This window comes from Colius striatus, chromosome 4, assembly GCF_028858725.1.
Source record: "Colius striatus isolate bColStr4 chromosome 4, bColStr4.1.hap1, whole genome shotgun sequence".
Classification (NCBI taxonomy): Eukaryota; Metazoa; Chordata; class Aves; order Coliiformes; family Coliidae; genus Colius; species Colius striatus.
Genome location: NC_084762.1, coordinates 68069913 through 68097879, shown reverse-complemented (window position 1 = coordinate 68097879; position 27967 = coordinate 68069913). Strand labels below are relative to the sequence as shown.

Below are 27967 nucleotides of genomic sequence, written 5' to 3'. Positions count from 1 at the left end.
GCCCGCTTCCTGCGCTCCCGCCACACGCCTCAGGTACCGCCCCGCCCCCGAGCGCCGCGTGCCTCCCTTTTGGCGCGCGGAGGGAAAGGGGCGGGGCGGGCCCGGCTGAGGGGGAAGGGGTGGCTGTGGCGGCGGCGCGGCAGAGGGAGGCGAGCGCCGCCGCGGGCGCAGGTGAGTGCGGGTGGGAAGCGGTGAGTGGCGCAGCCAACGTTGTGGAAGAGGCAGGCAGGCAGGCAGGCAGCTAGCTCGGGCTGGGGAGGCCGAGGGCTCGGTGTCTTGCCACCGCCCGCCCTGTCCCACGCCGGGCACGGCCGGCCCCCCGCCGTCTCTCTCCAGGCAGCGCCGGCCGCAGCTCCCACACACCTCTGCTGAGGCAGCTGCGAGCGGCTGCACCGGTCCCCGCCGAGGGGGGGCGCCGCGGGCGTTTGGGCGGCCGAGCGGGCCACGGCGCGGCCGGGGCTGGTTTCGCTCGGGCGGGACGCGGGGGACGGAAACCCTCTTCCCTAGGGCAGGGCGGGGGTGGGAAACGGCGCCTCGCCGCAGAGGTGGCTCCTCAGACGGCGCCGGTGCAAAAGCCACCCGGTTCCGAAGCCTTGCAGGGTTTGTCGGGCCGTGTAGCTGCGCGAGCCCGGCCCCTCCGGTAGCGCCAGTTCGGCGGCCGCTCCTGAAGTTACGTAAAACGGCGGGCGCGGCGTTCGGGGAGCGTGACCGGCCGGAGCCGCCGTGCCCGTCGCACGCTTGCAGCGGCTGTCCTCCAGCTCGGGGCTGTGCCCGTCGATGGTAGCGGGCTGAACGATAACGACGGATTTTGTTTGGTTTTCTCCCGTTTCAGAGACATTAAATCACAGCCGGAGTTAGGCAACGTAAGCACATGCCAGGGTGGAATTTGGGGAGGAAGTTATCTTCGGTTGTTTCGGTAACCAGCGCTTTGGGTTAGGAATTACCTGTCTCTGCGTGCTTGTGTGAATATGCCAGATGTGATAAATAAGCCCCAATTTTAAGATCATAAACAGATGTTGTTAAGTAACTTGAAGTCGGCACAAAACTGTTTGGTTTTGAAAACTTGATAAAGACCTAGTTCATCAAGTTGTCTCTTTAAAAACTCTTCAGCTGTCATCCCATGTAAGCCCATAAATTCTAAACAACATAAGTCAGCCAATGTTGTCCAAGCAAAGACATAATGTAATCAGTTCACAAATAGTGTTGCATAGCTAAAAGTCTTATAAATGCAATTAAAACTATTAAGTAAGGATTGTTTTGTTTCTAATCTATTATCCTTGAATTTCGTGGTTTACTATGTGTTTCTCATTGAACATACAAACCATTAACTTAAAAGGGTTTGGAATTGTGATAGCTGCAAGCTGGAGGCAAACCCTTTTTAAGTGGTTTTATTACAGCCTATTTGCTTCACCCATGAAAAGGGAGGTAGCTCTTGTAAACACCCAGTAGGGTAAGTTGGTGTCATGCTGGTTTGTATCATGTGATGGTAGGGTTCCTGGGACTCCATCCTATCCTGTTTCAGAATTAGCAGTTCAATGCCTCCAGTATATGTTCTCTTCTTTTTGTTTCATTCTTAACTTATAGTTGGAAAACAAACTAAACCAAGTACACCTTCTGAACAGGAAATGGATTTCTTAAAAAACATAAAGTAAATAAATACCTCGACAAGAGAGTGCGGTCAGTGGATTATTTCTTGGGTGTTGGGAGTAATCTGTTTGTTCTGAAAGTTGGTGTGGTACAGTGACACGTGAGACCAATCCATGGTGAAGCGTGCGTAGTTGCAGACTGCACCTAAATCTTCTTTTCTCACTGCATCAATGTAAGCAAGGAGCGACATGATTTGTCTTTATTATAAATTATTTTCAGGTTTTTTTATTGCATGAATATATTCATAGAGGAGGCTTGAATCCAAAGGTTGTGACCCTCACTTGAGCATTGCATTCTTTTTCTGATGTTTAGACTTCCTAAAGTGCAAATTAATACAGTTTTAAACCCTGTTATGTTTCATGGCATGTCAATATTTCAGATATTTGGACACTGTGATACTTGTACAGTTTAAGATGGATTTACATACATGTATATGTACATCTATGAGTCTGGCCACTTCTAATGTAATATTTTTGGGAGCTTTTTGTTTTCTTGGAAAAAAAATCAAGTTAAATGAGGTTATATCCTTTGCTCACTTCACCTGACATTTCTGTTACTCGAAGAATACTCTGCTGTTACTCTTCAAAGTAATCTGACACACTAGTGTCACCCTTTTTATTTATCTATGGGTATGTTTACTGTGTCAGGTTGAGTCAAGAAATGTCCTTTAGAAGCAAATACTCTGATCATGACCATATAATGAGCATTGGCTCACAATTTGAGATGATCTTGCAGAGTACAAAGAAACTGAAACAGAAAATGTAATGTGGGAACAGACCTAACGCAGTCCAGCTAACTGCTAATAAGCATTCAGTCAGTGGTACCAAATGACAGCTAGTCTGACATAAAAGCCGCTGAAGCATGTACGGCGTAGATGTTGGTTTCTTAACAGCAAGTGCTTTACTCTGCAGGTCTGTGTTGAGCTGTGTGACTTGCCAGTGTGAGTGCAGCCTTTCAGTAATGCTTGTGCGTTTAAGAGTAGTAGTAAGTATGTAAGTTCAAGATAGTAGGTTCTTGACTGGCATTTCACTTAAAGAAGTTCTAGAAAAGACACTGTTGAAAAGTATTGTGACTGGTGAAAAAATTGTCATGGTTTGTGGTTCTTTTGGTTTTATTGTCCAAAAAGTGGTGAAAAGCACAGACTTCTTTTCATTTCAGAATTCTGTGAACTTCACCAGATTCCCTGAGACATGGGCTTATTTTCCTTTCCTAGTTGAGATTCATAAAAGTCACGCTGCAGAAATTTTTTTGGTTTTTTTATTTACAGATCCTTCCATTTGTTGCAAACCTGGACTTGACTGGGTTCTCTTTAGAGGGATTTATTCCCACACCTCCCAGGAATGTAGCTGGCTGTGGAATTCTTTGAGAGGATGCTCTCAATTCCTTATGCTGGTACCACGAAAGAGTCACTGAAATGGCAAGTGAGAACACAGTTACCTTGTTTAGTGTTTTATACAGATTAAAATATTGCTGGGAAAAAAACCTACCAGAGAGTACTTGGTATGTCTTGGTATTTCTAGGTCTATTTAAAAAAAGATTGCCAAGTTAATTGTTTGAGGCAGAAGCAGATTCATTTACGGAGATATGGGTGGAAAAAGGAATTTAGATGTTGGTCTCGCTCCAGGAGAATGACTTGTCTCCAGGATGGGTGCGACTTGCTTCATTCAAACTATGTGAGGCTGAAGCAGCTCAGCTGTCTGACAGGTGGAGCTAAGTCACACAAACAAGCACAGACTGTGCTGGAACAGAAGCTGCTGGGTAGTGCTTGACCACCAAAGTCAATCATCAGGAGTTTACGATACTGACATTTCTACTCCTTTGGGTGCTGTGGAGTGTTCAGTCTCATCCCAGAGTGAAGCATTGGTGGTCCCAAGGAGTCACTGCCAGTTTGAAATTGTTCTTAGTCAAGTTCCCTGAGCTTTGACATATGAGTTAGAGTATGTGAAGGTTTCCCTGTATAGCTGAAAGGATGAGGGAGATTTGTTTGGTTTTTTTTTCCTTCTCTTGAGGAATTCTTTCAAGAGCATTTTTCAGTCATTCTTGTTGATGGTGGTTCATTTTGTATTTATTTCCTTATTCATGCTCTCTGAGATTTATTTAGAGCAAGAGAATGAAAGTATCGCTTCACCCTGGCAAATTCATTTGGTTTCTGCTGCAGTAGGTTTGATTGATTTTATATGTGATGTGAATCGGGTTGATAATTTCCCATTTCATAGCCACTTTGCAGCCTCATAGTTGATTGGCACATTCTAGGGTGAAATGGGTGGTGATTCAGATCCTGTTAATCCAATGAGGTGGCATGTAATTTGCATCTCGTAAGAGCTCTTCTTTAGATACTTTGTTAAAATGAGGAGATTGTGCTTTTTTGTCAGTTAGATATTGTCTTAATTTGCTTTTGCCTTTTTTAGGATTGTAAACACTTGTGCACAAAAGATGAATTTTGGCTTTAAGTGATTTTCTTAAAGGAAAAAAAATCAAATTTATTCATCTTTTTTCCCTGAACTTGTTTCATTTTTTCTATTTTAAGTTGCTGGAATGGAAAACTAGCAGCTATTACAACACTACTTTAGATGTGCATGCTTGTAAAACTTAATTGCTCCAATTCAAGCTAAAGAAAATGTGCCCAGTTAACATTGTTACAAATGTCTGCAGCATTATATGCAAGAGGTGTTTTGCAAATATATTTCTTCTTGAAAACAGATTCATTTTACTTCAGTGATTAATATATACAAATGCTTTTCACCTGTTTACTGTGTTGTCTTTTGAGTTATGTCATGTATATTGTTGCATGCATGTCTGGCTCAGGTAGTCTGCTCCAGATATCTCACAGAAGCAATTCTGAGAAAAGCTTTGTACTCTTTATACTAAACAGTCAGTAAAACTATATCAGCTCCCTAGATGCCTAAAAATTGCTAACTTAATTAAAACAGCACTTAAATCATAAAGGACAAAAATTTGTGTTTTGTAATCATGTTAACTTTCTGTAACTTTCATTTTAATAGCTGTGAAAGATAGAGAACTCCTATAAAGCTGTCCATCATATTGTAGAGATACAATTTAAAACACCATTCTATATTAAGCCAAATTCCTTATGAAGATGCATAACCATCAGTACTGCTATGTGCCATCTCAGTGCTGGCACAGATTCTTCCAAAGCAGTATATTTTTGTGTTACTTTCACTTAAACAATTACAGCAATATTTTCTGTCCTTCACTGCAGGTGTTGTTCTTAAAAGAAGAGAAAATATGGCTTACTCAGTGAATAAACCTTAAACTCTTGAACCAAAAACTGAGATTTTTTTTTTTCATGAAGGATGGCAACACCATATGTTCCTGTTCCTATTCCTATTGGAAGTTCATCATCCAGCTTTACAAACAGAAACCAAAGAAGTTCCTCTTTTGGGAGCATCTCAACGAGTTCCAGCTCCTCAAAAGGACTCCTGGAGGACTCTACAATTAGTAGTTTTAAAAAGATGAGCGTGCCAGACCAGATTGATTCGACCTCATCTGTGTGTAGTAGCCCACTTGTTAGGACTAAATTTACAGGTATGGATACATCCGTAGAATACTGTACTCAGCCTGTAGAAGAAATAGAGCAGAATACAGATTCCAGGAACTGGGAAGATCGACCGTCCACGCCTACTATACTGGGTTATGAGGTGATGGAGGAAAGGGCCAAATTCACTGTAAGTTTTGAGGACAGTATATTTCATCCTGTAATGACAAGATAACAATTAACGATACCTTCTGTTTTATTTCAGTAATTAATCCTCCAGTTTAGAGATGTTGAAATGCTTTACAAATACCAATTTAGCTTTGAAATACTGCCATCTGACAGGAAAATATCTTTCCCATTATACGGGGGGGAAAATTGAGATTCAGAAGCTGTCTTTCCTGTAAATGTATACATAAAATGGGACAAATTGATTCTACTTCAGGTATCAATTTCTGCTGGAAAACTCAGGAATTCACTGCAAATTGAACTTGTAGAAGTTCTCAGTAGTTAAACATCTTAAAATGTAGTCTTTTATTTGAAATTAGTGATAAAACATCCTGATATTTACCTTTTTACAGTTGTTAGTAACATATATTTGCATTACATTGCAAGCACATCATCTTCAGCTTCTTGCATTGCAGGTTTAGTTTCTAATAAGGAGAAACCTCTTTTGAAACCATCAGACATTTTCAGAGATGTGACATATGCGGTGTCTCCTGACAGAGCGCCAGCTTAACTGATTTGTATTGATTTTTCTCAAAATGTACTATATTGGATTCAATTTTTTTTACATGCCATAAATATATTAAGAGGCCTCTGCATTTGTTTTTGTGAGTGTGGTTGAAACATTTCTTTGAGAGAATTCAGTACTTGTAGCAGTGATGGAGGTTAGTTGTTACTAATTATTAATCACAAGTAGGTAAGGAGGAGGAAATGAAATATTTTTTTTCTCCTGTTTTCTTTTAGATTAGAAAAGTGTGTAAACTAATGCCTTTATGATAATTGAATCATAGAATGGTAGGGATTGGAAGGGACCTTTAGAGATCATCTAGTCCAACCCCCCTGCAGAAGCAGGTTCACCTAGATCAGGTCGCATAGGAACGTGTCCAGGCAGGTCTTGAAGACCTCCAAGGAAGGAGACTCCACAACCCCTCTGGGCAGCCTGTGCCACTGCTTCATCACCTGAACAGTGAAATAGTTTTTTCTTATATTTAAGTGGAACTTTTTGTGTTCCATACTAAGAAAACCATTCAGTTCTTTTTGCTGCCAATTAAATAATACTGGTTTTTACTTCTTGGAGAAGGATATGGAGTGTCATGTCCTAAGTTTTCCAGTTTCTAACGTCTTCATGCATGATAGCATGAGAGGAGACTTTCTTCTTATACGTAGCTAAAAAGATTCCTTTTAATAGTACATCAAAACTAAACCAATTATTAGTATTGTTATATTGACACGGGTTAGTCTGAATATATCCCAAGGCATATTCCAGTGTGCCTGTAAGATATTCTTTAACTGTAGTTACAATGACAACTTGGACTTCTTATTTTATGGAGATCAGGTTAACAGTACAAGTGAAACTTTCTTTGTTGTTAGAATTCTTGAATGCATTTTTACCCTTTCGGAGTTCACTTCTGTTGCTGTATTTGTTTCTGAATGCACGTAATTACCTTTATTTTCAACATGTAACTGTAAACATGCTTGCTATTGTGCATTAAAACCAGCAAGTAATTAGTCCTAGAAATGTCAGTTGCTTCTGCAGTACAAATTCAATGAGCTAGAAGACAGTGGAAATTACACTGAAATCACCTGTAAAACAGAGGACCCTGAATAGCTAATTTTTTTTTTTTTACTGTTAGTTGGTATCTCATAATTTCCAAAACTATGAATCAGCTTTCCTTACACTGGGTGATGTACTAACTTCGAGTTAAATGTCAGTGCATGTTTGATTACATGGCTGCTGAACATAATGGGAGAAAAAAACTAAGCTAAAAAACATTTATGTTAGTAAAAAGTTGGTCTCAACTGCAGTCCTGGATTGTTTGATTAGTACCTTTTTTTAAACAAACTAGAAATGATAATGAGATGATGACTAAGCCAGAGATTGTTACTTAATATTGGCATGTTTTCATTTCATAAAACCCCATAAAAACAAAACAAACCACAAAAACCCCCACAACATTTTTATTTCAACTTTGTCAAGAAAAAACAAAAATGTTTGTTTTGGGTTTTTTTGACCAGTAATCATGAGCTGATCCTGTTCCTTAATATAAGTAAATTGACTATAAATTTGTGCAAACTTTTAAGTTGCCAAATATTTACTTGGGAACTATTCACAGTGGAGGTCAGACTAACTGGATTTTTTTTTTCAAGTGTGCATTTGAAAGCAATGCCTTTGCAGAACTTTTAGTACAATAAAAGAATATAATAGAGTACTAATTATCAAGTAAATACACAAGCAGATGACAAGCTTCCTGTTCTGTTTTACTGTGTACTAGCAAAGAGTCTTCACAATTCTGTATGGCAGTTCTGCTTTATGAAACTTTCATAAAATAAAACTATATTTTACTATGGCAGGAAAGATAAACTATTTGAACAAACATTTATACAGGAAATGCAAGACAACTGCTTTTTAAAGGTGGCTTTGTGGGCCTGTTGTCTTGCAGCTTGACTTGTAAAAGCTTGTAGCTTCTTGTTAATGGCTGAAATACTGCCTCTCACAGTCCATGACTTTTACAGATGATACTGCTTGAAAGTGAAATTCTGTGTTTAATTGTTCTGATGCAGTTATGTAGAGAAGTGGTGTATATGCCTGGAAAGACAAAACCTAATGTTCAGGACAAATGAAACTGAAGGAGGATGTTATTTTTATCCTGCAACACTTTTCTTTGTGAAGCCAGTCAAATGAGACATTTTAAAACAATATAACATTCAGTACCTGATTGTTACAGTCATCTTTCAATGATATTGGCCTCATGGATTAGTGAGCAAAACTGTAATTGGGCAAAGGTTAAAATAGATCAATAAAACATATTTCATCTCTTTAATAGCTGAGACTTTTTTTTTTTTTCCTGAGGAAGAAATCTTAGTGCACTTTCACAAACACTTCTTACAGACAGAAAACAGTTAAAAGTATTTGCAAGTTACAGAAACTCCTTCCTTAAATTCTGAAATTATTTTATACTGTTTGTACTGATAATTATGTGGGCTTTTGTAAAAAAAAAAAAAAAAAATCTTGAATTGGATTATTTTATGCGTGAGTCCTGTTTAATGAAGAAATAAAAGATAATCTCAGCCTTCTAGCCAATGCAGCATGGAATTCTTCACACTTTTCTGATATTCCTCTTTCTCCACACAGGTGTATAAAATACTGGTAAAAAGAAGTCCAGAGGAAAGTTGGGTTGTTTTCAGACGGTACACTGACTTCTCCAGGCTTAATGACAAGGTGAGAATTATACATTGGTGACTTTTCAGCTAAGTGGCATCACTTTTCTTTCATATTTCATTTTCTTTGTCTCACATCTTTGTCACTTTTTTCTTTCTTGCCTTTTTTACTAAACACAGTATATTAATGAAAACCACGATTCCTTGTTTTTTCAGAGAGATATTAAATAACTGCATCCAGTGTAAAGAAGGTATTTTTTAATCTATAGCTGTTAGCTGTTTATATTTATTCTCAGTCTATGTGATAAAGGAAATTAACTCTTTAATAGTTATATTCCGTTTGTGGAAATAGAAGTAGAAGCCTGTATTCTCTTGCAGGAATAATCTGGTAATTACTGAGTCCTTTTCAGTTTTACCATGAAAAAAAACAGTCTATTGCACTTAAGTTTTATGAACATAAGTTCTTGTGTGTTGGTCGGTCTACAGTTTTAGTATCTTCAAAGTTAATCTTCAAAGCTGAAAACAGGCACCAGGTAAACAGGAGTCCTCAGTGAGCAACTTTGAACTTTTACAACACTTGAAATAAAAAAAATGTAAATAGCGCAAGTTTTTTTGATTCGTAAGTAGTGTTCGATATTCCACGTAGCATTAATTCTGTAGTAGCACAAAAGTAGAAAAACAGAATTACATTTCTATTTGTCCTACTGTCCACTCCTAAGAACACTCTTTCATGGCAAGTTTAATACATTTTCTGCGATTATATTCTTTGTGTTCAAACTTGTAACTTCAACACTGTTCTTTTTTGACCAATAGTAAAGGATTATTTTTATACTTCTCCTTGGATCAATGTGCCCAATCAATTAAAAATTTTTTTCTGATGACATTTCAAATATGGACTTAACTTACACATTTCTCTGGCTTCTTTGTTTGCCTTACTTGGCTATCTTTTAGGCTTTTTCTTGCAGCCTAAAACTACCACAAATTATTGAATATGAGTTAGTTTAAAGACTTCTTTCTGAAGAAGTTTCTTTTATTCAGTTTATCTTAAATTAAGGAATGCCTGTGTATTGGCAAAAAACTGACCTCTTTTGAAGTGATGGTGTTCTGGGGATTTCAGCTCAAGTTTCGGAAGTCAAGTTATACTTTTTTTTTTTTCTTTTTGGTCAGCTATGTCAGATATACGTCAAGAACTGGTTCACATGCATCGACTTTTAGTGTGATTATCAGTGGTTTCAAAAGTTAAAATTGCACATGTTTTCATTTTAGAATAGATAATTTTACAAGTGAAGACCTTAAGTCTTTGCAGTCAAATCATTGGCAAAAATGTTTGGCTTCTAGCACAATTTATAGGTATTAGGATTTTTGTTTAAAAGGAAGAGCTCTATTTTTCCCTTATGTCACTGACTAAAGCTTTTTCATCTTTCAGTAGACATAAACTTTCATTATGTTACTCTTCTGTTACTCTATAGAAATTTCAGAACTATGGTATGTTTTAGTTCCTGAAGCTGATATTTTGTATTATAAAAATGTCTTATGAACTAAAGAGTAAGTGATTATATGCGTTCATGAGTGGTTCAAAAGCCATGGCGCAACAGGGGGAATTCTTTCTTCTCTATTGACAAATACAGACATGAAGTTTCATTCATATATGCTTTTGGGATTTTTTGTTTCCCATCTCCTAGAAATCCTATATAAACAAGAGAAATACGCTGTCTTATAAATCCTTTTCCCCACTATCTTTCCTCAGGTTTGTGGCAAATTATTAATTCCCTGAAATGGTATTAGAAACTTGGCATGAAACAGAATTGAATAATCAATTACCATGACTATGATGTGAATCACTTTGAGGTATTAACAGAGAGGGAATGGGTTTTCAGGAAGAGCAGGTAAAGACAAAAGAGCAGTATGTTCTGTATGTGTCAGGCACATGCTTACTTGCAAGTCCAAACTAAACTGAGAGTTGCACTTCAGCAGTGGCAAAAAATGGAGAAAATATGAGAATAGGAGCAGTGTCCCAGTGGGGATGTGTAGATAAAGTCCGGACTAGATGAATGAATGCGGCTCAGCTAACTGATAGAAGCAGCAACTTCGTAAATTTTGTTTGCGTGATGTGAATAATGAAATTGCCAGTCATAAGAATCAAAAAGTTAACAATTTCTCCCTCAGACTGTGCCTTATATGATGTGCATAATCTGTCATGTGATGATGCAGAGGAGAGACATCTAGAAAAGATGCTAAATCCAAGTAAACAATCACAGCCAGCGTAACTTGTCTGGCCCACAGTTTTTTGCTGCTGTGTCTGAGGAGTGTTCAAGAAAGAATGCCCCAGGACTGTGCTGATGAAAATTAGTCTGCTGACAGCAACTAGCTTTCGCATACTCTCTTCATTCACAAAGGGAGTAATCTATGAGTAGGCATATTCTTTCCTTAGGAATAAATTACATGATCTACATAACCAGACAAGTGAAATTACCATAAAGCAGAAATCTCTGTGGTTGAAAAGCCTTCCCAGTAGTAATTATCTGTCATCCTTCCTACAACTAACACAGGAACTCATTTTGGTTTTTTTTTTCTCTGTTTAGTTCTATTCAGTATTTTATTAAATTAAGAGAGAATGTGGTGTATGGAGGATACTTTTATATATGGAACTAGTGATAACTTGGTAAGAGATGAAGAAACTTTGGGTGACCAAAGATAAAAATTAGAGTCGAATATCAAGGTGATATTCAGTAAGAGAAGAAGAAAACATAAATAATGAAATGCAATCTGTAAATAAGAAGCTAGTCATTATCATGAATATATGCTACTTGGGGTGTTAAAAAAGCATGCTCCTTGTGCTGGGCATTGGTGCTTATACGAACAAGGGTGATCCACTAACATGGTGGTTCTTTTAAACTATGTAGAGAAGTCATAGTTGAAATACAGTATTTGTTTAAACTTTTTTAAAATTTAACCTGCTGAAAGAGCTGCCCATTAGCTTTTTTTTCCATGAGTCAATAAAGAGCAGTCAAATAAAGCTTATTGTCAAAAGGCTTAAATTTTGCTGTAAAAGGATCAAGACACCCATGGAAGTTGTGTAAATATTGAGTGCCAATCTGTTTTCAAGGCAGATTCTGGAATCCCTGTCACTGGAACATTCATGCAGATATATTAAGTGTGTGCAGTACATCCCTGACAGAAGTTGGTTTGATTCTGTCTTCAGAAGAAGATTGAACTGTTCCTGTGGCAGTTAGAAGAATGTGAGATTTTGTAAAATCTCTTTGCTTTTTCTTCTTGGTGGAAAATCCTCATGGAGACTTTGTCAATCGTCCCTTCTAAGAAAAGCCATCTAAAAATTGGTTTTTGTGAAATTGTTAATGTTTTTTTTGATCTTCATGCATAATAGAGAAATAATTAATTGGCATCCTTGGACAGGTCCATTGTTATACAATTTTATGCTTGTATGTTTCATTCCTGAATTCAAAGAAAAATTCTATTTCTGACATTGACTGTACCATACGACTATTTAAGTAACTCAAAACTACAGTTTTACATGTTAGTCCGAGGGTTTGAGCCACAGCCATGTGTATGGAAATTTTAATATTCCAGGTGTACAAGGAGATACTTCCAGTATCTCATGCGTGGGGTGTAATTCGCTCTGCTAGCCCCCTACAAGGACGAGTTGCAGAGTTGTAGAACTGTAACGGGCTTTGATATATTTTATTTATATAGCACTTACTATCTCTTAGTACTTTAGAAGAGCACTGAAATGCTTACTCATCTGAAACTTTTTACTTGCATCAACTTTATTTTATTTACTGACTCAAAGGCATTAAATAGCAGACTCGGAGACACTAAATAACAGCAGAGTTTTTCAGTTTTATTTTTATATAATGAATCTGAGAGATGATTCAGTTGAAGAAAGCAATGCAGCAAGTGACAGAACTTTTCCACAACTTATGCAATAATTAGGACGGTATTTATGTTTGAGACTTACCTTGTGTTTCAAACTTAACAGCAAATAGAAAAATACTGTACTTCTGTGTCAAACTTGAGTATTGCATCCAGACTTTTTTTTTTCTTGTTTTTCTTTGGCTTTGATTTCTTCTTCAGCTAAAAGACATGTTTCCGGGTTTTCGGTTGGCTCTTCCACCAAAACGCTGGTTCAAGGATAACTATAATCCTGACTTTTTGGAAGATCGACAGTTGGGACTGCAAGCATTCCTCCAGAACCTCGTAGCTCACAAAGATATTGCTAACTGGTAGGTCATTAAACTTTGTTTGGGGATTTACCTCTTTTTTTTTTTTCTGTCCAAACTCCTCATCTAGGCTCCTAGACTTTAGCTGTGTATCACTGAGCAACATGATAAGGAATTTCACTAGTGTTCTGGTGCGTTTGATTGTTTTGTGAATTATTTAGTGTATTGGAGTACAGTGTCCAGTTCTGGGCTCCTCAACTGAAGAGAGACAGAGAACTTCTGGAGAGAGCCCAGCCAGGGCCACAAAGATGATCAGGGGACTGGAACATCTTTCATAAGAGGAAAGGCTGCAGGAACTGGGGCTGTTTAGTCTGGAGAAGAGGAGACTGAGAGAAGATCTTATTAACATTTATAAATATCTCAAGGGTGGGTGTCAGGAGGTTGGGACATCTCATTTTTCTATAGCAGCTAGCAACAGGACAAGGGGTAATGGGATGAAGCTGGAACACAAAAAGTTCCACTTAAACATAAGAAAAAACTATTTCACTGTTCAGGTGAGGGAGCAGTGGCACAGGCTGCCCAGAGGGGTTGTGGAGTCTCCTTCCTTGGAGGTCTTCAAGATCCGCCTGGACACATTCCTGTGCAACCTGATGTAGGTGAACCTGCTTCTGCAGGGGTGTTGGACTAGATGATCTCTCAAGGTCCCTTCCAACCCCTACCATTCTATGATTCTATTAAATTAATTCCATTGTAACCTAAGCAAAAAACAGGAATTGCAGTGTGATGAATTGTACGTGGTTACATACCAGCTAAGAGACGTAATGTTTAAAATGCTGAACTGAGGCCTTGTTTACTCATAAAACATTAATTCTGTGTGCAGAATGGATATATTGAGATTAAATGTTAGACTTCCAGAATGGAAAATGCCTACACTATTATGCAATGCTTAAAATGTATATTAAGATAAAGGTTTTTCATTTATGTGACATGATAGTAATACCAGTACCTTTAGAGATTGCTTTACATAAGTAAATGTAAACCACTAATCAAAAAAGGCTTTATAGAGTCTAAAAAACATGTTTAAGCAACAAAGTACAAAGTCTCTTTTCCACTTGGTATGAAAAAGAAATTACTGAAATTGCTTTAAAGCTGGAAGATGAGTAGAGCATATTCTTTTTTTATATGTAATTAATGTAAATTAAATGTAAAATCATTTTCATGTAGGCCGAAAGAGACTTTTAGTAAGCAAGTTGCTAGAGGCAGAGCAGTTGGTTCTAAAAACCTTTTCCAGTACCAGAAATAAAAAAAGTTCTGAGGTTGCTGTACCAAAGATTTTTTGATGAATGAGTCTGAGGAACTGTCTTCATCTGAACCTTCATTAAAAGCAAGGAGTAAGGAATGGTCCTCACAGCATTCACTCAAGATTTTTAAAGAAACTAAAAGGAAAAATCGCTTATCTGTGGTGTGAGACTTTGTAATACTTGTATCTACTATACTTTTTAGTAAATGACACATTTTTATAAAGCTTTTGACTGTTCAGTCTGGAAACTAAACATTAGTAAGCAAGTCTAACTTTTGTTAGTGCTTGTAATAAAAAGCCCGATGTGGTAAGCAGGTAAATAAATATAATAGCTGGAAGAACAGTACTGTCTTTTGCAGAAGGAAATATGTCTAACAAGTAGTTATGAGTGAGCTTACATAAAATGATGGAAAGGCAAGGGGAAAAAGATTTATGGAAATTTTGAAGTATTACACATGGAATGCTGGATCACTGTTAGGGACACTGATGTTCAGAATATCTGAAAATTATCTAGGAAACTTAATTACACGAAGTATCTACAGATCCCTTCCAACCCTACCATTCTATTCTATTGTAGAAGAATCTTGAGGCATGGAGTGACTAACATTGATTTTTCGTGTCATGAAGTACCAAATGACAATAAGTACATGCATACAGTGTCAAAGTTGTTTTTACAATTGGAAAATAACTATTGGTATTGATACAGTTTTATGAATGAGTTCAATATTCATCAAGTGAAAAAAGTTGCATAAAAATTGTTGATGAGGAACTAGGAAAAAAAAAGTTCCCACAGTGGAAATGTGAATTGCACTTCTATGTAGTTCCATGCAAAACACAGCATTCAGTTTCAAAAGAAGGCCTGCTAGAAGTTCAGAGAAAGCAAGCAAGAACAGATGAAGCTACAGACAAACTTCCTTGCTAGAAGGGTTCTGTTCTCTTTAGTCTGCCATTTTGGAAAAGGGTTGGCTAAACAGGACGTATGAAATCATCAAGGGGATAGGGAAGGTGAGTAAAGAATGTTAATACTTTGGATGATTCATAGTCATCCCTCAGTATGTCATACTCGGTTGCAGAGCTTTGTTGTGAGATGTCAGAGACTGAAAGCTTAAACAGCTTCAAAAAGAAATTAAGATTGACCTGTGAGTTTCTCTGTCAGTGGCTATTAAACATGATTATATGGATGAAATATGTAGCTGAGAACTTCAAGAACTTCCTGATTATTAAATTAATCAATAGATGTGCCAAAAAAAATTATTCTCTAACGTCACTTATGTTCTGATGCCGGAGAGAGAGCAATGAGCTGAATGGACTTTTAGTCTCGATCTAAAGGCTTTACACATCATTTTGCAACTAGTTTGACATTTCATCTGGCTTGTTTGTGTCTTAATGATGGTTCACATTGGACAAAATCATGTTTGTCATAGTTTAAGGCAAAAAAAAACCAAAACAGAAACTTTCAAACTGCTCATCGGATACAGAAGATTTAAATGTTTGTAGTTTTTATTAAATGTTTGTATCAAGTGTTTGGTTGAAGGACAGACAGTCGCCTACAATGTGATTTTGAGGAAACCTCAGATCGTGGCTGTGTCAAGCTCTGCATGAAAATAAGATTATTAAAAAACTTTATAACCTATCAGTACAGCTTATGTTCTAATGTTTGGATCTATGGAAAATCTGGATTCTTCAAGGACTGAGGAACTTGGAGGATTTGGTCAGTCTGGTTTATTTTAGAGAATATAAGTAGTTGTTAATGGAAATCAATATTTATACCTTACATGAGTAGCGGTGAGCCTCTGACCCTCCTTAAAAGCTTACCATTTCTTTTAACGGGTTCACAGATCAGTCAAACTGCTTGAGTCGCACCAAAACCAAATGAGCGTTTTTTTTCTTTGTAGAGAAGTCTCTTTCCTTACTCTTTATGCACTGTATTATCACTGAGACATATTAACAGTGGGAAATTCGCCCTTCTGGGATATAGGAGACCTTGTGTGGTCAGTTTTAACAAAACTAGATTTACGAAGTAAAGACAGAATGTAGATTACTAAATTTACAGGCTGCATTTTATAGACTACTTCTCATGTTTTTTGTCTTGTATTGAGACTTCAGTGAAAGATCATACGCATCTGCGGAGTTTAATGTGTTCAAGAAAATTTCATATAACTCACCAAGTAAGAAAAGTTTTAACCTGCTAAACAAAAGCATCATCTGGCTTTATACAGATGATGCAGCTCTCCTCTGCCTCCACACTGTATAAGGAGGAAGTTAAAAGGGAGGAACATGTTCAGCTGTCAAGTCTTGCCAGGATTCCCATGTGCGCTGCCCCTTGCAGCCCCTCTTAATGCTGGTATACACTGACATCGCTGCCTCTCTTGAGAAGGATGTCAGCTAGTATAGGAACAAAGAGAGAAGCCATATACAGCAATCTCTGTTACACAATGTAGAGCACTTCTGTGATACTGCAATGGTTGAATGTTCTGTTATGTGTTAAAGGAAGAAGTGTAACACATGGAAGGGAGAGCAGGAACAGAATGAGCCCTCAAAGTAAAGCTAGGCTGCTAGCTAGCTGTTTGTGCCATCAGGTGTTTTCAGTGTTCAATGTTTTCAGTGACCTGTGGCTTTAAATTTCTTGATGTTCTTATGTAAAATAATGAATCTATTGCTTTTGATATCAAGGAGTTTTTAAAACTGTATAAAAAGACAGTTTTCTGCTAGCAACTGTAGAGAAAACAAAAAAAAAAGGCGGGGGCTTGACCTGATATAAGTAGATGATACATGTAGACTGGATCTTTTTGGACATTTATTTTTCTGAATATTTCCTGTTTTGCTCACAAGCATTACTGCAAGTTACGCTATTTTAATGTTACCCTTTAACAGCACAATGAAATTAATAGCAAAATGTAGAAATTAAATACTTTCAAAATACGTTTGAACTGAGCTATGTGAATAAGGATGAAGGTATTGAATAAAAATAGTGAGCAGAAGTGTTTCCACATAATGAATACTTATGCATTAGGCATATGCGAGTTACTTCAGCATCTTTATGAAAATAACGATTCACCAATTAAAGGACTTGAGTGTCATGTTAGAGAAGAGTCACTTGGATGAGATTTAACTATATGGGGTGAAAAAAAAACCCAGCTTTTCTTGAAAATGAACTTTATATGCCTGAGTAACTTTTGGTTTAAGGTTATGTTTTCTAATCATTTAACTAATGACTTGTTACCATCTGTCAATGTTTGTGCTAATTGGAGTAGTAATCTTGATCTAAGTAGCAGATTTTTTATTTGTTTCAGTACACAGGTGAAGCTGTTCTAGTAGCACAGGTTTAGGCTATGGCTTGCACAGGTCATAGATTGATTATTGTAAAGAAGGGGAGAGGGCTTGAAAAAGGTAGTTTTTATCACATTTGGCACAAAGTGGGGAAAGGAATGATGTTGACTGAAATTTCTTTAGGCTAGTGTAAAAGCTGATAAGGTAAAAGTGGATGTGAAGACTGGCCAAAAAAGCAAACCTGTATTTTCACGTGAAATAAGCACTTGAATGCAGGGTTACGAAAATCCAACAACAAAATAGAGGTTCAATGTATTTTAGATAAATATTCTTCAGAGCCTTTCTAAAACTAAAATGATGATATAATCTATAATAAATGTTTGATGAAGAAATTTCTCATTTTGCTTTCCAAACCTGAAGCTGTTTGATTAGATTGGTAGCTGGGTAAATGTTATCTTTCATGTGTTTGCACTTTGCATCTACCTCAAATGCAGAGAGTGAGCAGAAGGCAGAAAATTCCTTCCTTTTGCCCTCACTTTCCCACAGGACTTAGGTGGGAGGAAGAGATGGGGAATTTGTTTGGATTCACGTCTTCCATTTTTGTGCATTCACTGCAGTAAGAGATGATTTAAAGATTTTGAAGTAATGAGTACAAGCACAGAATTTTGAATAAGTTACTACTTGTTAATTAATTGTACATACAGCATTCTGACTGGATGTTACTTATAGAAGAACAAACAACAGCAGAAAAGTCTTAGGAAGGTGGCTGAAGGGACATGTTTGGAGATGTTGGAAGAGCTCTGTGAAAAGCAATCTAAACTTAGAATGAGGAAGGTGCTCAAAATACTCTATAGTAAACCACAAGGATTACACATACTTCCTTCTCTGGTCTTTGCAAAACAATACACAAAGGTAGATAATAACTTACACAATTTTACACAGTTTTAAGTTGAATGCATTAGTTTGAAGTCTCTTTAGAGATGGCTATGTAGTATGTCCATGGCACATTAACCCTATCACTTCAGATTTCTTTTATGACCTATTATTCTTATAAATGCATACTATGTATATAAAAATTATGTACAGTATGTATGTCAATGGATTATGACATCAGCAAAACGGGGGCACATAAGTATAGTTCTCTATTAATGCTTAGTTCCACTGGTATTTCCTGATGGGATCTACATATGGATTTTAGCAGCATGCTTTTTCATCCATGTTTTAATACTTTTTCAACAGGAGAATTTTTCAAGCCTCTTCAATACTAAAATGATAAACTTGCTTGTCATTTGTAGCAATAAATTCTGTGAAGATTTGAAAAACAGTGTTCTACATTGACGTACTCTCTGTTTGAAAGTTCTTAACTGTATTTATGCAACTTCTTAAGTAGCATTTTAAATACAGTGCCTGGTTAACACATACAACTGAGGCTTAATAGTTTTTTAACATTGTTTTAAACACTTGAGAGTAAATTTGAAGATAGATGTTTGTGTCCCTTAAAGAAATACTGCCCTTATATGATGACATTTAAATGTTGTTGCTTTTTTGTACTCAAGTAACTCACTCTCTTTTATTTGGTAAAGTCTTGCAGTGAGAGAATTTCTTTGTCTGGATGATCCTCCGGGTCCTTTTGACAGTCTAGAAGAGAGCAGGGTAAGTGCTATGTAGTATGGTAAAAAGAGAATCCAAAAGGCAGTATTTGCGAGGATACTATAAAATCTGCTGAACTGTAGGGAATGAAACACTTCACGGTTTTTGTGAAAGAAAATAAATAAAATGGATATCTTTTTTTTTAAACTCTGATTATTGATGCATGTTGAAAATCTTTGACTGCTGTACTTCATCCCAGTCCCACTATATAATCTCATCCTCTTTACCTGTTATGACCAGTGGACGAAATTTGGGTTTTTTAAGGCAACTACTGAATATTAAGAAAGTTTCTGTAGGTTCACATTCAATGTGTTTCAATGCGTACACCTTAGACTTCAGGTCTTGCAGTAAATTGTTTCTTGCTGTGAAGTGTAATGGAAGGATTCATTCTGACCACTGAAACCAGTGTTCTTGCAGATAAGAAAGTAGTGTCAAATACCGTTGTAAAACAACAGCCTTTCAACGTGCATATGAGCTTATTGAACAAATGAAATAGACTGCAGTATACACTGTTATAAGAAGTGGGTTTCCCTGGCATGAAGAGCTGTATCAAGTATGTCTAGAACAAGAGGCCTTAATTTTCTTGCTTTATGGAATAACTGTTTTGGAATTGCACATAGGTCACTAATACTGTAGAAATTGTGTATGTTTGGTGATGCTTCTTTGACTAAACTTGTATTTACCAGTTTGTTTTACATGTAAGTGGGAGTACCTTAACTATTGTTACAGTACTCTGTACATCTGAAGGATTTGTTACATTTTTTGTGTTACAAGCTCATATTTGATTTCTGTACAATCACTTCATACCATGGCTATTGATGTTGACAACAATTCATAAAAATTACAGGAATTATTTATTCATATAATTAAGAAATGTAAGTTCCTTCTTCATTGAGATTTTGATAATGCACACTGTGGTGAAGTCTCAGGGTTTATCTTCTGCCATAGAAGTTTAGGCAAACTATTTGGATAGCCATGCTGGTGAAGTTTTGGCTACTGACCATTTCTGTAAAGTTGGTAGAGACAGATGTCATAAAATTCTGGTCTCTAAGGGAAACCTCACCTCACTACAAAGGGGTTGAGTTTGGAAGGGACCTCTTGAGATCTAGTCCCATCCTCCTGCTCAAGCAAGGTTAGCTACTGCAGGTTGCTCAGCACCATGTCCAGTCAGATTTTGAATATTCTACACAGGAGACTTCACAACCTCTCAGCGTTTGATAACTATCACAGTAAAAAAAAGTGGGTTTACGTGTGCCACATCACATTTAAAATTTCCAGGTTTTGAGTTTGTGCCCGTTGTTTCTTGTTCTGTCAGTGAGCACCACTGAGAAGTCTGGCTCCCTGTTCTTCACTCCCTCCCATCTGGTATTTATACCCATTGATTGGTGTTATATCCATAAGATCACACCGAGCCTTCTCTTTTTGACTTAAGAGTCACAGCTCTTTTGTCCTCACATGAAGTCTTTTACTTATCTTTGATTAAGGTAGTTGAGGATGAGATGTATCATGAGGTAGGTGAATCAAGAGAACTGGTTTTAGGAGGAGTGGCTGAGGGAGCTGGGGATGTTCATCCTGGAGAAGTGGAAGCAGAGAGGAGATATGATCACTCTCCGCATCTACCTGAAAGGAGATTGTAGCAAGGTGGGAGGTTTTTCTTTTCTGCCAAGTACCAAGTGATAGGACAAGAGGAAATGGCCTCAAGTTGCGCCAGGGGAGGTTTTGAGTTGGAGATTAGGAAGATTTTTTTCACTGAGAGGGTTGTTAAACATTGGCACAAGCTGCCCAAGATCGTGGTGGAGTCAAAACACACATTAATGAGGTGCTGAGGCATATGGTTTAGTTGTGAGCTTGGCCCTGTTAAGTTAGTGGTTGGACTCGGTCTTAAAGGTCTTTTCCAACCAAAATGATTCTATGATTCTGTGACCCAGGATCCTGGTGGACAGCAAGCTGGAGATCAGCCAGCTCCCTCAGCAGCCATAGGTGATACCTATCAGGGCCCATGGACTTATATATGCTCTCTGACCTGATTCTCCTCCACCAAGGGTAAGTTTGTCTTGCCCTTCCTTATCTTTCTATCTGGTTGCAGAGATCTGGAATTCCTGAAGGCTGATCTTACCAGTCACGACAGGCAAAGATGGCATCAAGTACCCTAACCTTTTTGGTGTGATCTGTCATGAATTCCCAACTCCGTTTGCAACAGGTCCATGGTTTTCCTAGTCTTACTCTGGTTTATATACTTGCAGAATCCTTTCTTGTTTTCTTTCACATGCTTTGCCAGATTCAGCTCTAGATTTGTCTTCAGACAGGAGCCCTGTACTCTTCCTGGGTCACCTCTCCATGCTTCCGTCACTAGGACACTTATTTTTTTACGTCTGAGTTCAGTTAGGAGTTCCTTGGCTATCCATACAGACCTCCTGCAACCTTTGCTTGACTTTCTGCTTTTTGAGCTGGACTTTTATTGAGCTTGAAGGTGGTAATCCTTGACTATGAACTAGCTCTCCTGGACTGCTTTTCATTGCAGTGCTATGGATTCTTTCTTCCAAGCAGATTTCTGAAAATATTAAAGTCTTCTCAGCTGAAATCCATGGTAATAGTCCTGGTCCATGGCCCTACTCTTGTCTGTTAGGATTCTGAACTCCTTCCTACATATGAGAGCATCTATATCCATTCCTCTTTTTTTTTTTTTCTTTTGTTTTTTACACTCTGCCTAAGTACAGGACAAGTTCACATACTTATTCCTGGAACTCTTTTTTAAAGGTATCTCAAAACCTCTTTCTTTTTCACTTTATTGTTGTCAGAAAAAGCATTACAAAAGAACCCAACTCTTCTATTACTTTTTTTCTGATAATAGAAAACATGGATATCTTCTATTTGTTTTATGTCGATTCTGTTATTCCAGTCCAAGAAGGACTTGCCAAAATGTATTTATAGGGAAGAGTACAGGTACCTCCCCCATTAGCAATTTACCAGGCCTTGTAGAAATTTCATCACAGAAATGTAGGCACACTGAAACAATCTTTTTTGTCATATCCTTGATAATTGTTTACACAGTGTTTTCCTTGTCAGTGTTTCGTGATGCACTGAAGAGGGAAGTGAAGCTCTCTTCCAGCTGGCCTAGTTCTGTTGCTCTTTCAGAACTTAGAGATGAAACTGGTCCCACATGACTATTAGAATTGTACAAGGTTCCAGGTGTCCTGCTCTTCAAGACACAAGATACCTCGTTGCACACAATTCTCTGATAGGTCTTTCTGAGCTTTGATTCAGCATTCTGCTGTTACAGCGTCCTTCAGAGTATGCTGATGTTTTCTCACTCAGTTGCAAAGAGTGACTTCCTTTCCTTAGGCAGCCGATACACAGATTGCAGCCAGAAAGGAGTTTTTTCAAAAGGCTTTATTCAGTTATCCGAAACAACAAAACAGTTCAAAACAGCTGTGGAATATTTTTAGTTATTCAGTAAATAGGCAAGTTTTGCATGTGCATAAATCTAAAGGAAGAAATAATATAACTCAGTTATGTTCTTAAGGAAATAACGGACAATTTTCAGATAGGGCACCAGCAACCCTGATTTTATAAAACACACTAGACTTCACTTAATTGGCTTGGATAAAAGAGGGCGACTGCCTAACTGGAATGATGGCTAGAGCAATGACTAAACATGCTCTGCGACTAAGGAATTGTATGCCACATTCTCAGCCTTAGTAGGTGTGAATAAAGCTGGGGCTCAACTGATGATTGGTCTTCAGTGCCTGTCAACCAAGATAAATTTGCTATCTGGGTCAATAAAATAAGCTAAAACTCCACACAAAATATGAAATGTTTATATTCAGTGGACTTTGTGAATTAGTGGTTAGTTGCATATAATGTTAAGGCAAAAAAGCCTCCTGTGTGGGTTTCTTATTTAGTGAGAACATGTAAATTATTAAATCAGAATTGCATATTACTGCTGGTAGACTTGCTTTTTCCAGTAATAGATCAGCAGGCTCCATGCCAATGCTTTTGTCACTTCCTGCATTCAGTGGATGCTGCATTATGTGTTGGCTCTTTGCATTGAAATTTGAGGTTACTCATTGACAAATTCATCAGAGTGTACTATATATAGAACCCTACCATTCTATGATTCTATGTCATACTCAGTAGAGTAACACAACCTACTCACCATGGTTGAGTAGTTAGTGTTCTTAGCATTTCATTAAACTTATTCAAAATGGTTTGCATGGGTCTCCTGCCTCTCATGATTGTTCTGTTTTGTAACATCTCTGTGGTACAAAACTGTACAACTTGGCCTTTATCTTAGTTAAGGCAAGAACTGTTATTCACTTTATCCAACTATCCCTAGCATCTTGGGAATAACTGGACACTTTGAAATTGACTTCCATGTCAAGGAAAAGCAAAGCTCCTGTGAAGGGAAAAGGGAGCAGGGAGTTCAGCTGATGTTTCATATAGGCAAAAAGGTTCAAAGTTAAGAGACTGTGTGTTCAAGGTGAGAAACCTCTTTGTGAAGTTTGTCTTCTTGTGAGACAAATGATGCGATAAAGTGTTTGCATTGCAGTTCAGCATAATAAATTCATTGGTCAAAGAAAAGCAGCATTGTCTTATTAAGGACAAACTTGTAAAAGTTTATATAGCTCTTTATAGTAATACAAAGAAAAGTAACTACAGTTCTGTTACAAGCTGATATTTTAAAAGAAAAATCAATAAAGGCAGTCCGTTGAAGTTAAATAGAAGATGTTCTTGAATTTGTCTTTTAGGCTTTCTGTGAAACTCTGGAGGAAACAAATTATCGTCTACAAAAAGAACTGCTTGAAAAACAAAGGGAGGTTGAGTCACTGAAGAAATTGTTAAATGAGAAGCAACTTCACATAGATGCTATTGAAAGAAGAATTAGGTATGTAGAAATTTTATGGGGTTTTAGAATGTCTTTTCATGGAGGCATTTTCTGTAGGTAGTCACAAGCACCAGCTTTACCATTTATTCTTGAAAACAATTTTCTGCACATTGCCACGCACAGCAATGCTTTTACTGAGCTCTTTTCTCCTGTGCTGGCTAACAGGCTGTTGTTTAGTGCAAATGACTGAGAAAGTACCATTCTATGATTCTGTGAAAGTGTTGTCCCATCCTTTTCCCTCTAAAGTGGGATTATATTTCCTAATCCTCTAAGTCCCGTAGAGATAAGGCGAAGATTCTATTTGGCTTTTAAGGTATTGGATATGTGAAATGCCCTGCTAGAGACAAGACACGGGGAAAATTGTTTTGAGTTATAAAATTCAACATGTACTCAAAGCTTTGACAGAGCATAGTGATCAAGTGATTACACATCTGTATTAATGTCTTCAATTTGGTTCTGAATTGCCTTGTGTGATGCCACCTATTGTCCATTTCAATCTAAGGAAAAAAATGGTGGGGTTTTATTATTTAAAAAAAAAATTATGGTGCCTGTCTGCTAAATTTTGTAGCAGGCCCAGGGCAATTGATGTTGAACTAATCAGTGTCCCGATAGACCTGCTGAGTCAGTCACTGTGGGTTTTCCTTAGCAAAGCAGTAAATACCTGTGGTCCCTTTAGAAGTTATTTCAATGTTGCTTGGGTTGTTCAGTCTGGCATATCCAGGTTGACTAACAAATCACATGTCTAGATACACGGTTTAAGTGAACTACACTCGGGAAAGGATTTAAATGTGAAATTATTGTGGCTTACTGAAAGTTCTGATCTGAATACTATATTCAGTTTGTCATTTAATCCTGAAGGCAAGTAATTACGTTTGAAAGATGCTTCCCCTGTTTGACGTGGAAGTTCTGCCTGGTGCTGGCTTAACTGAAATACCCAATAAAAATTAAGTAACTCACATTTGGCTAAAACGTTGTGATAGGGAATTCTGTGTGAGTAAAATAAGAAAGCGTGACTAGAAAAGGCGATTTTCTTTTTTAGTGATTTCATAGAATCATAGAATGGTAGGGGTTGGAAGAGACCATCCAGTCCAACCCCCCTGCAGGTTTTTTGTTAAACACATGCACACGCTGCCAGTTTCCCAGACGTTTCAGTCAGCGTAGTATCTGAAGTCTAGATGGAAAATAACTCCTGTGATTTTTAGTTGTAAAAGTTAACAAGTAAGTCCATGGCCTTAAGAAATTCAGTATGTCCCCCTGTTGAAGTGGCATTTTGATCTGATGGCCCAGCAAGAATTAAGCATCTTCTTGATGCTCTGGAGGCCAGATACTGAAACTGTATGTGAGGGAAGAATAATTGGACAAAGGCATCAGACTTTACATATCATGCTTGATTTCAACAAAACATAGGCCAATAATCATGTTAGAGAATACCTCTGAGGTATTGCTTAAAACACATGCATTAAAACTAAACAACCAATAGTAGTTAAAGTAACTGAAAAAGAGGATGAAATGTAACAGTATCGCTTTCAACTCAAAATTGTTTGCAAGCTTTTATTTCCAGCTCAAGTGGCAGCTTTCAGTGCTAAACTGGTAGATGTTTTCCACACAGGGCAATACTCTGGAAAGAAGTTTTTTTGTAATGTTCCATGACCATATTCCCATTTGTAGCCAGGCTAGTGAGTGTCGGCTCACATTGCTGTTAAGAAAAAAATACTACCCGTCTCCCTACGATTAATGGGAAAGTATATAACTCTGAAACTTAATACGTGACTCTAAAGCTACAATGAGAGACTTGGGAAGCTGTTGAAGAAATCTTTTTATCATACTGCCTATCTTCCTTCTGACTATGATTTGGTATCTTGCCTAAACAGCAGGAGGATTATGTGTGTGGCTTAGTTCATCTGCTTGCAATTTCTTACCTAAAGCCATAATCACTCCTCTGGGACTGAAGTTTTCTAAAGTTACCAAATGGTGATGCAACCAGAGGATTTAGTTTAGTTTAGGAATAAGCAGCTGCAGCAAATAAACTGTTTGAATAGCTATCCTGCGCAGGCCCTGCATCTCTGTGGTCATTAAAGAAACTCGGCACATAGGAATGAGACTGATAGGTTCTCAGAAATTGCAGTTTAAAACGAAACAAACAGCTCTTCACTGATGAATGTTTGTTGTACAGATTGGTGGTATTCTGTTCTTATTTGTTGTAGGGATTTATCTTTAGGAAAAATGACTCGTCAGATGTCAGGAGAAGAAAGTGAGTGCAGTGGTGAGGTGGAGTCTTCTGCAGTAGAAGCAGACCAGGGTACCCTGGGTGAGGACAGCTGGTAAATACTACTATTTTACTTACATTTAAGAGGGCGTTAAAGTATTCTTTTAAATGTTTGATGTGGCATAAATTCTGAACAAGCAGAGGAATTCAGCACTTTATGGCACCTGTTTTTATTGTAGCTATCCCATATTTCATAAAGGCCCTTAGGATACATAATTTTAGATCTGGAGTAAGTGATTAGTTGAACAAGCTTTGTAAACGTTCTGTGGATTGCAAGTGTAAATGACTATGTTGAATCATACTAGTTCCTATTTGACAGAGCTTATTGATCTGTTGTTGCAGCTCAGATAAAGAAAGCCATGAGGCCTGCTGGGGTGGCTCTTTGGCTGAAGCTTCTGTACCTGAAATTGAAGTCGCTGAAGTAGCATATACTGCTGAAGAGGAAGAATAGATCAGTACCAGCTGCTGTTAACCTGGGAAAGTCTCGTGTTTGGGACACTGTGGCTAGGGGCATAGAGTACCTGCGAAGAATTTACAGCAAGGAGCAAGGATGCACATGTTGAATGTTTACATAAATCTTTACAAGTTAATGTAAGAAATATACCCAGTGCTGCTTTCATTTCAGTTTTTATCTGGCCTTTATATATTTAATATATTAAAGTCTAGTAAGGGCTAAAATCAGCTAAAGTTTAGATAGTGCACATGCCCAGTTTGGCTGACTTTGCTAGCAGAGTGATGAAAACTTCACCTTAAATCACCAAACACAAAGAACTAGCATGTCGTGTGTTGCCACTGATGTGACACGCTTGATGCGTTCATCTGTTTGGTATTTGTGTTTTCATAGTCTTACAGCCATAAAGTAATGCTTGTTGAAGTAAAAACGGATTCTTAATAAGACTGTCAAATGTGTTGGTTTTAATGCTAAAGCTGAAGAATACTTCTCTGGAAATTTTAATGCAATGCAATAGGAAAACTTACAGTACCAAGAGAAAAGTGCTTATGAAACGGGGCTATAGTTGGACATCTTTGTAAAACTGGTCATTTTTGCTGAAGGAGCTAATACGAGACCCCCAAAACACTGTGTATTTTCATCCCAAGATGGCGTGCTGTAATGCTTTTTGTTGGGTAATGCTGCTTTGGAAACCTGAGATACCTTTACTATATGGCCACGTAACAATGAAATTGGTGAGTTTGCCTTTTACTTGGAACACTACCTCCTGCCATCTCGCTAATACATTCATGGTTGGTTGAAAATATTCCAGATGATGTGGAGATGACTGAAAGACTTGTAAAGAAGCCATATTTTTTCCTGCACAGTTCATAACTAGATTGACTCTAGTTACAATGTATTTTTGTTTCAATGTATTGTACACATGGGGATATTGCCTCATGTTCTATAGCCTATTTTTCAAAATATATTAAGACAGGAGATGCACTTTATAATTAAGACTCCATTGTGCCAAGCTCGGTTGGCTAATTGGTTGAGAAAGGGGAGTTGCAGGGAGAGGATTGTGTAGTGCCTTTTTGTATTTTACTTGTTCATTACTGCAGAATTTTGTTACAGTGCTCTGGGTCAGCTCTGTGGAATCTTTGATACAGCTTGTTTCTGTTCTTCACTTATTTACTGAAAGTGCCTTGTTTTATTCTGCTTTTCCAATAGGAAGAATGCTGTTTTGTTTTAATCTTTTTTTGTTGTTTTTTTGCCCTATACCACCCACATTGTTGTTTAATGTTGTCAATATGCAGTGTCTTTGTGCTGGAGTTTTCAAAGGGAGCTTTGTACTTCAGGCTGTGCATACAATGACCTTCATGCAGGACTGTTTAAACCTTCCTCGTGAAATAAAACTATGGACAAAACATTTGTCATCATTTTTTTTTATTGTAGGAAAAGCAA

At 37.7% G+C, this 27967-nt stretch overlaps 1 protein-coding gene across 8 annotated transcripts; it reads left to right on the top strand.

Moving 5' to 3' along the window:
* Window positions 1-11: 11 nt before the first annotated feature.
* On the top strand, window positions 12-27930 carry SNX16 (sorting nexin 16). 8 transcript variants are annotated; one of them, XM_061995020.1, is made up of 10 exons: window positions 57-171; window positions 833-916; window positions 2915-3064; window positions 4961-5333; window positions 8499-8585; window positions 12617-12765; window positions 18856-18925; window positions 23671-23807; window positions 26012-26128; window positions 26416-27930. In XM_061995020.1, exons 3-10 carry the CDS (start codon window positions 3018-3020, stop codon window positions 26522-26524), a joined length of 1089 nt encoding a protein of 362 aa, XP_061851004.1. In that variant the 5' UTR covers window positions 57-171; window positions 833-916; window positions 2915-3017; the 3' UTR covers window positions 26525-27930. The 8 variants fall into 8 exon arrangements, with proteins under 8 accessions (XP_061851007.1, XP_061851004.1, XP_061851005.1 ...); XM_061995021.1 differs by having other exon boundaries at window positions 833-932; XM_061995023.1 differs by lacking the exons at window positions 57-171; window positions 833-916 and adding an exon at window positions 12-33.
* Window positions 27931-27967: the final 37 nt, after the last annotated feature.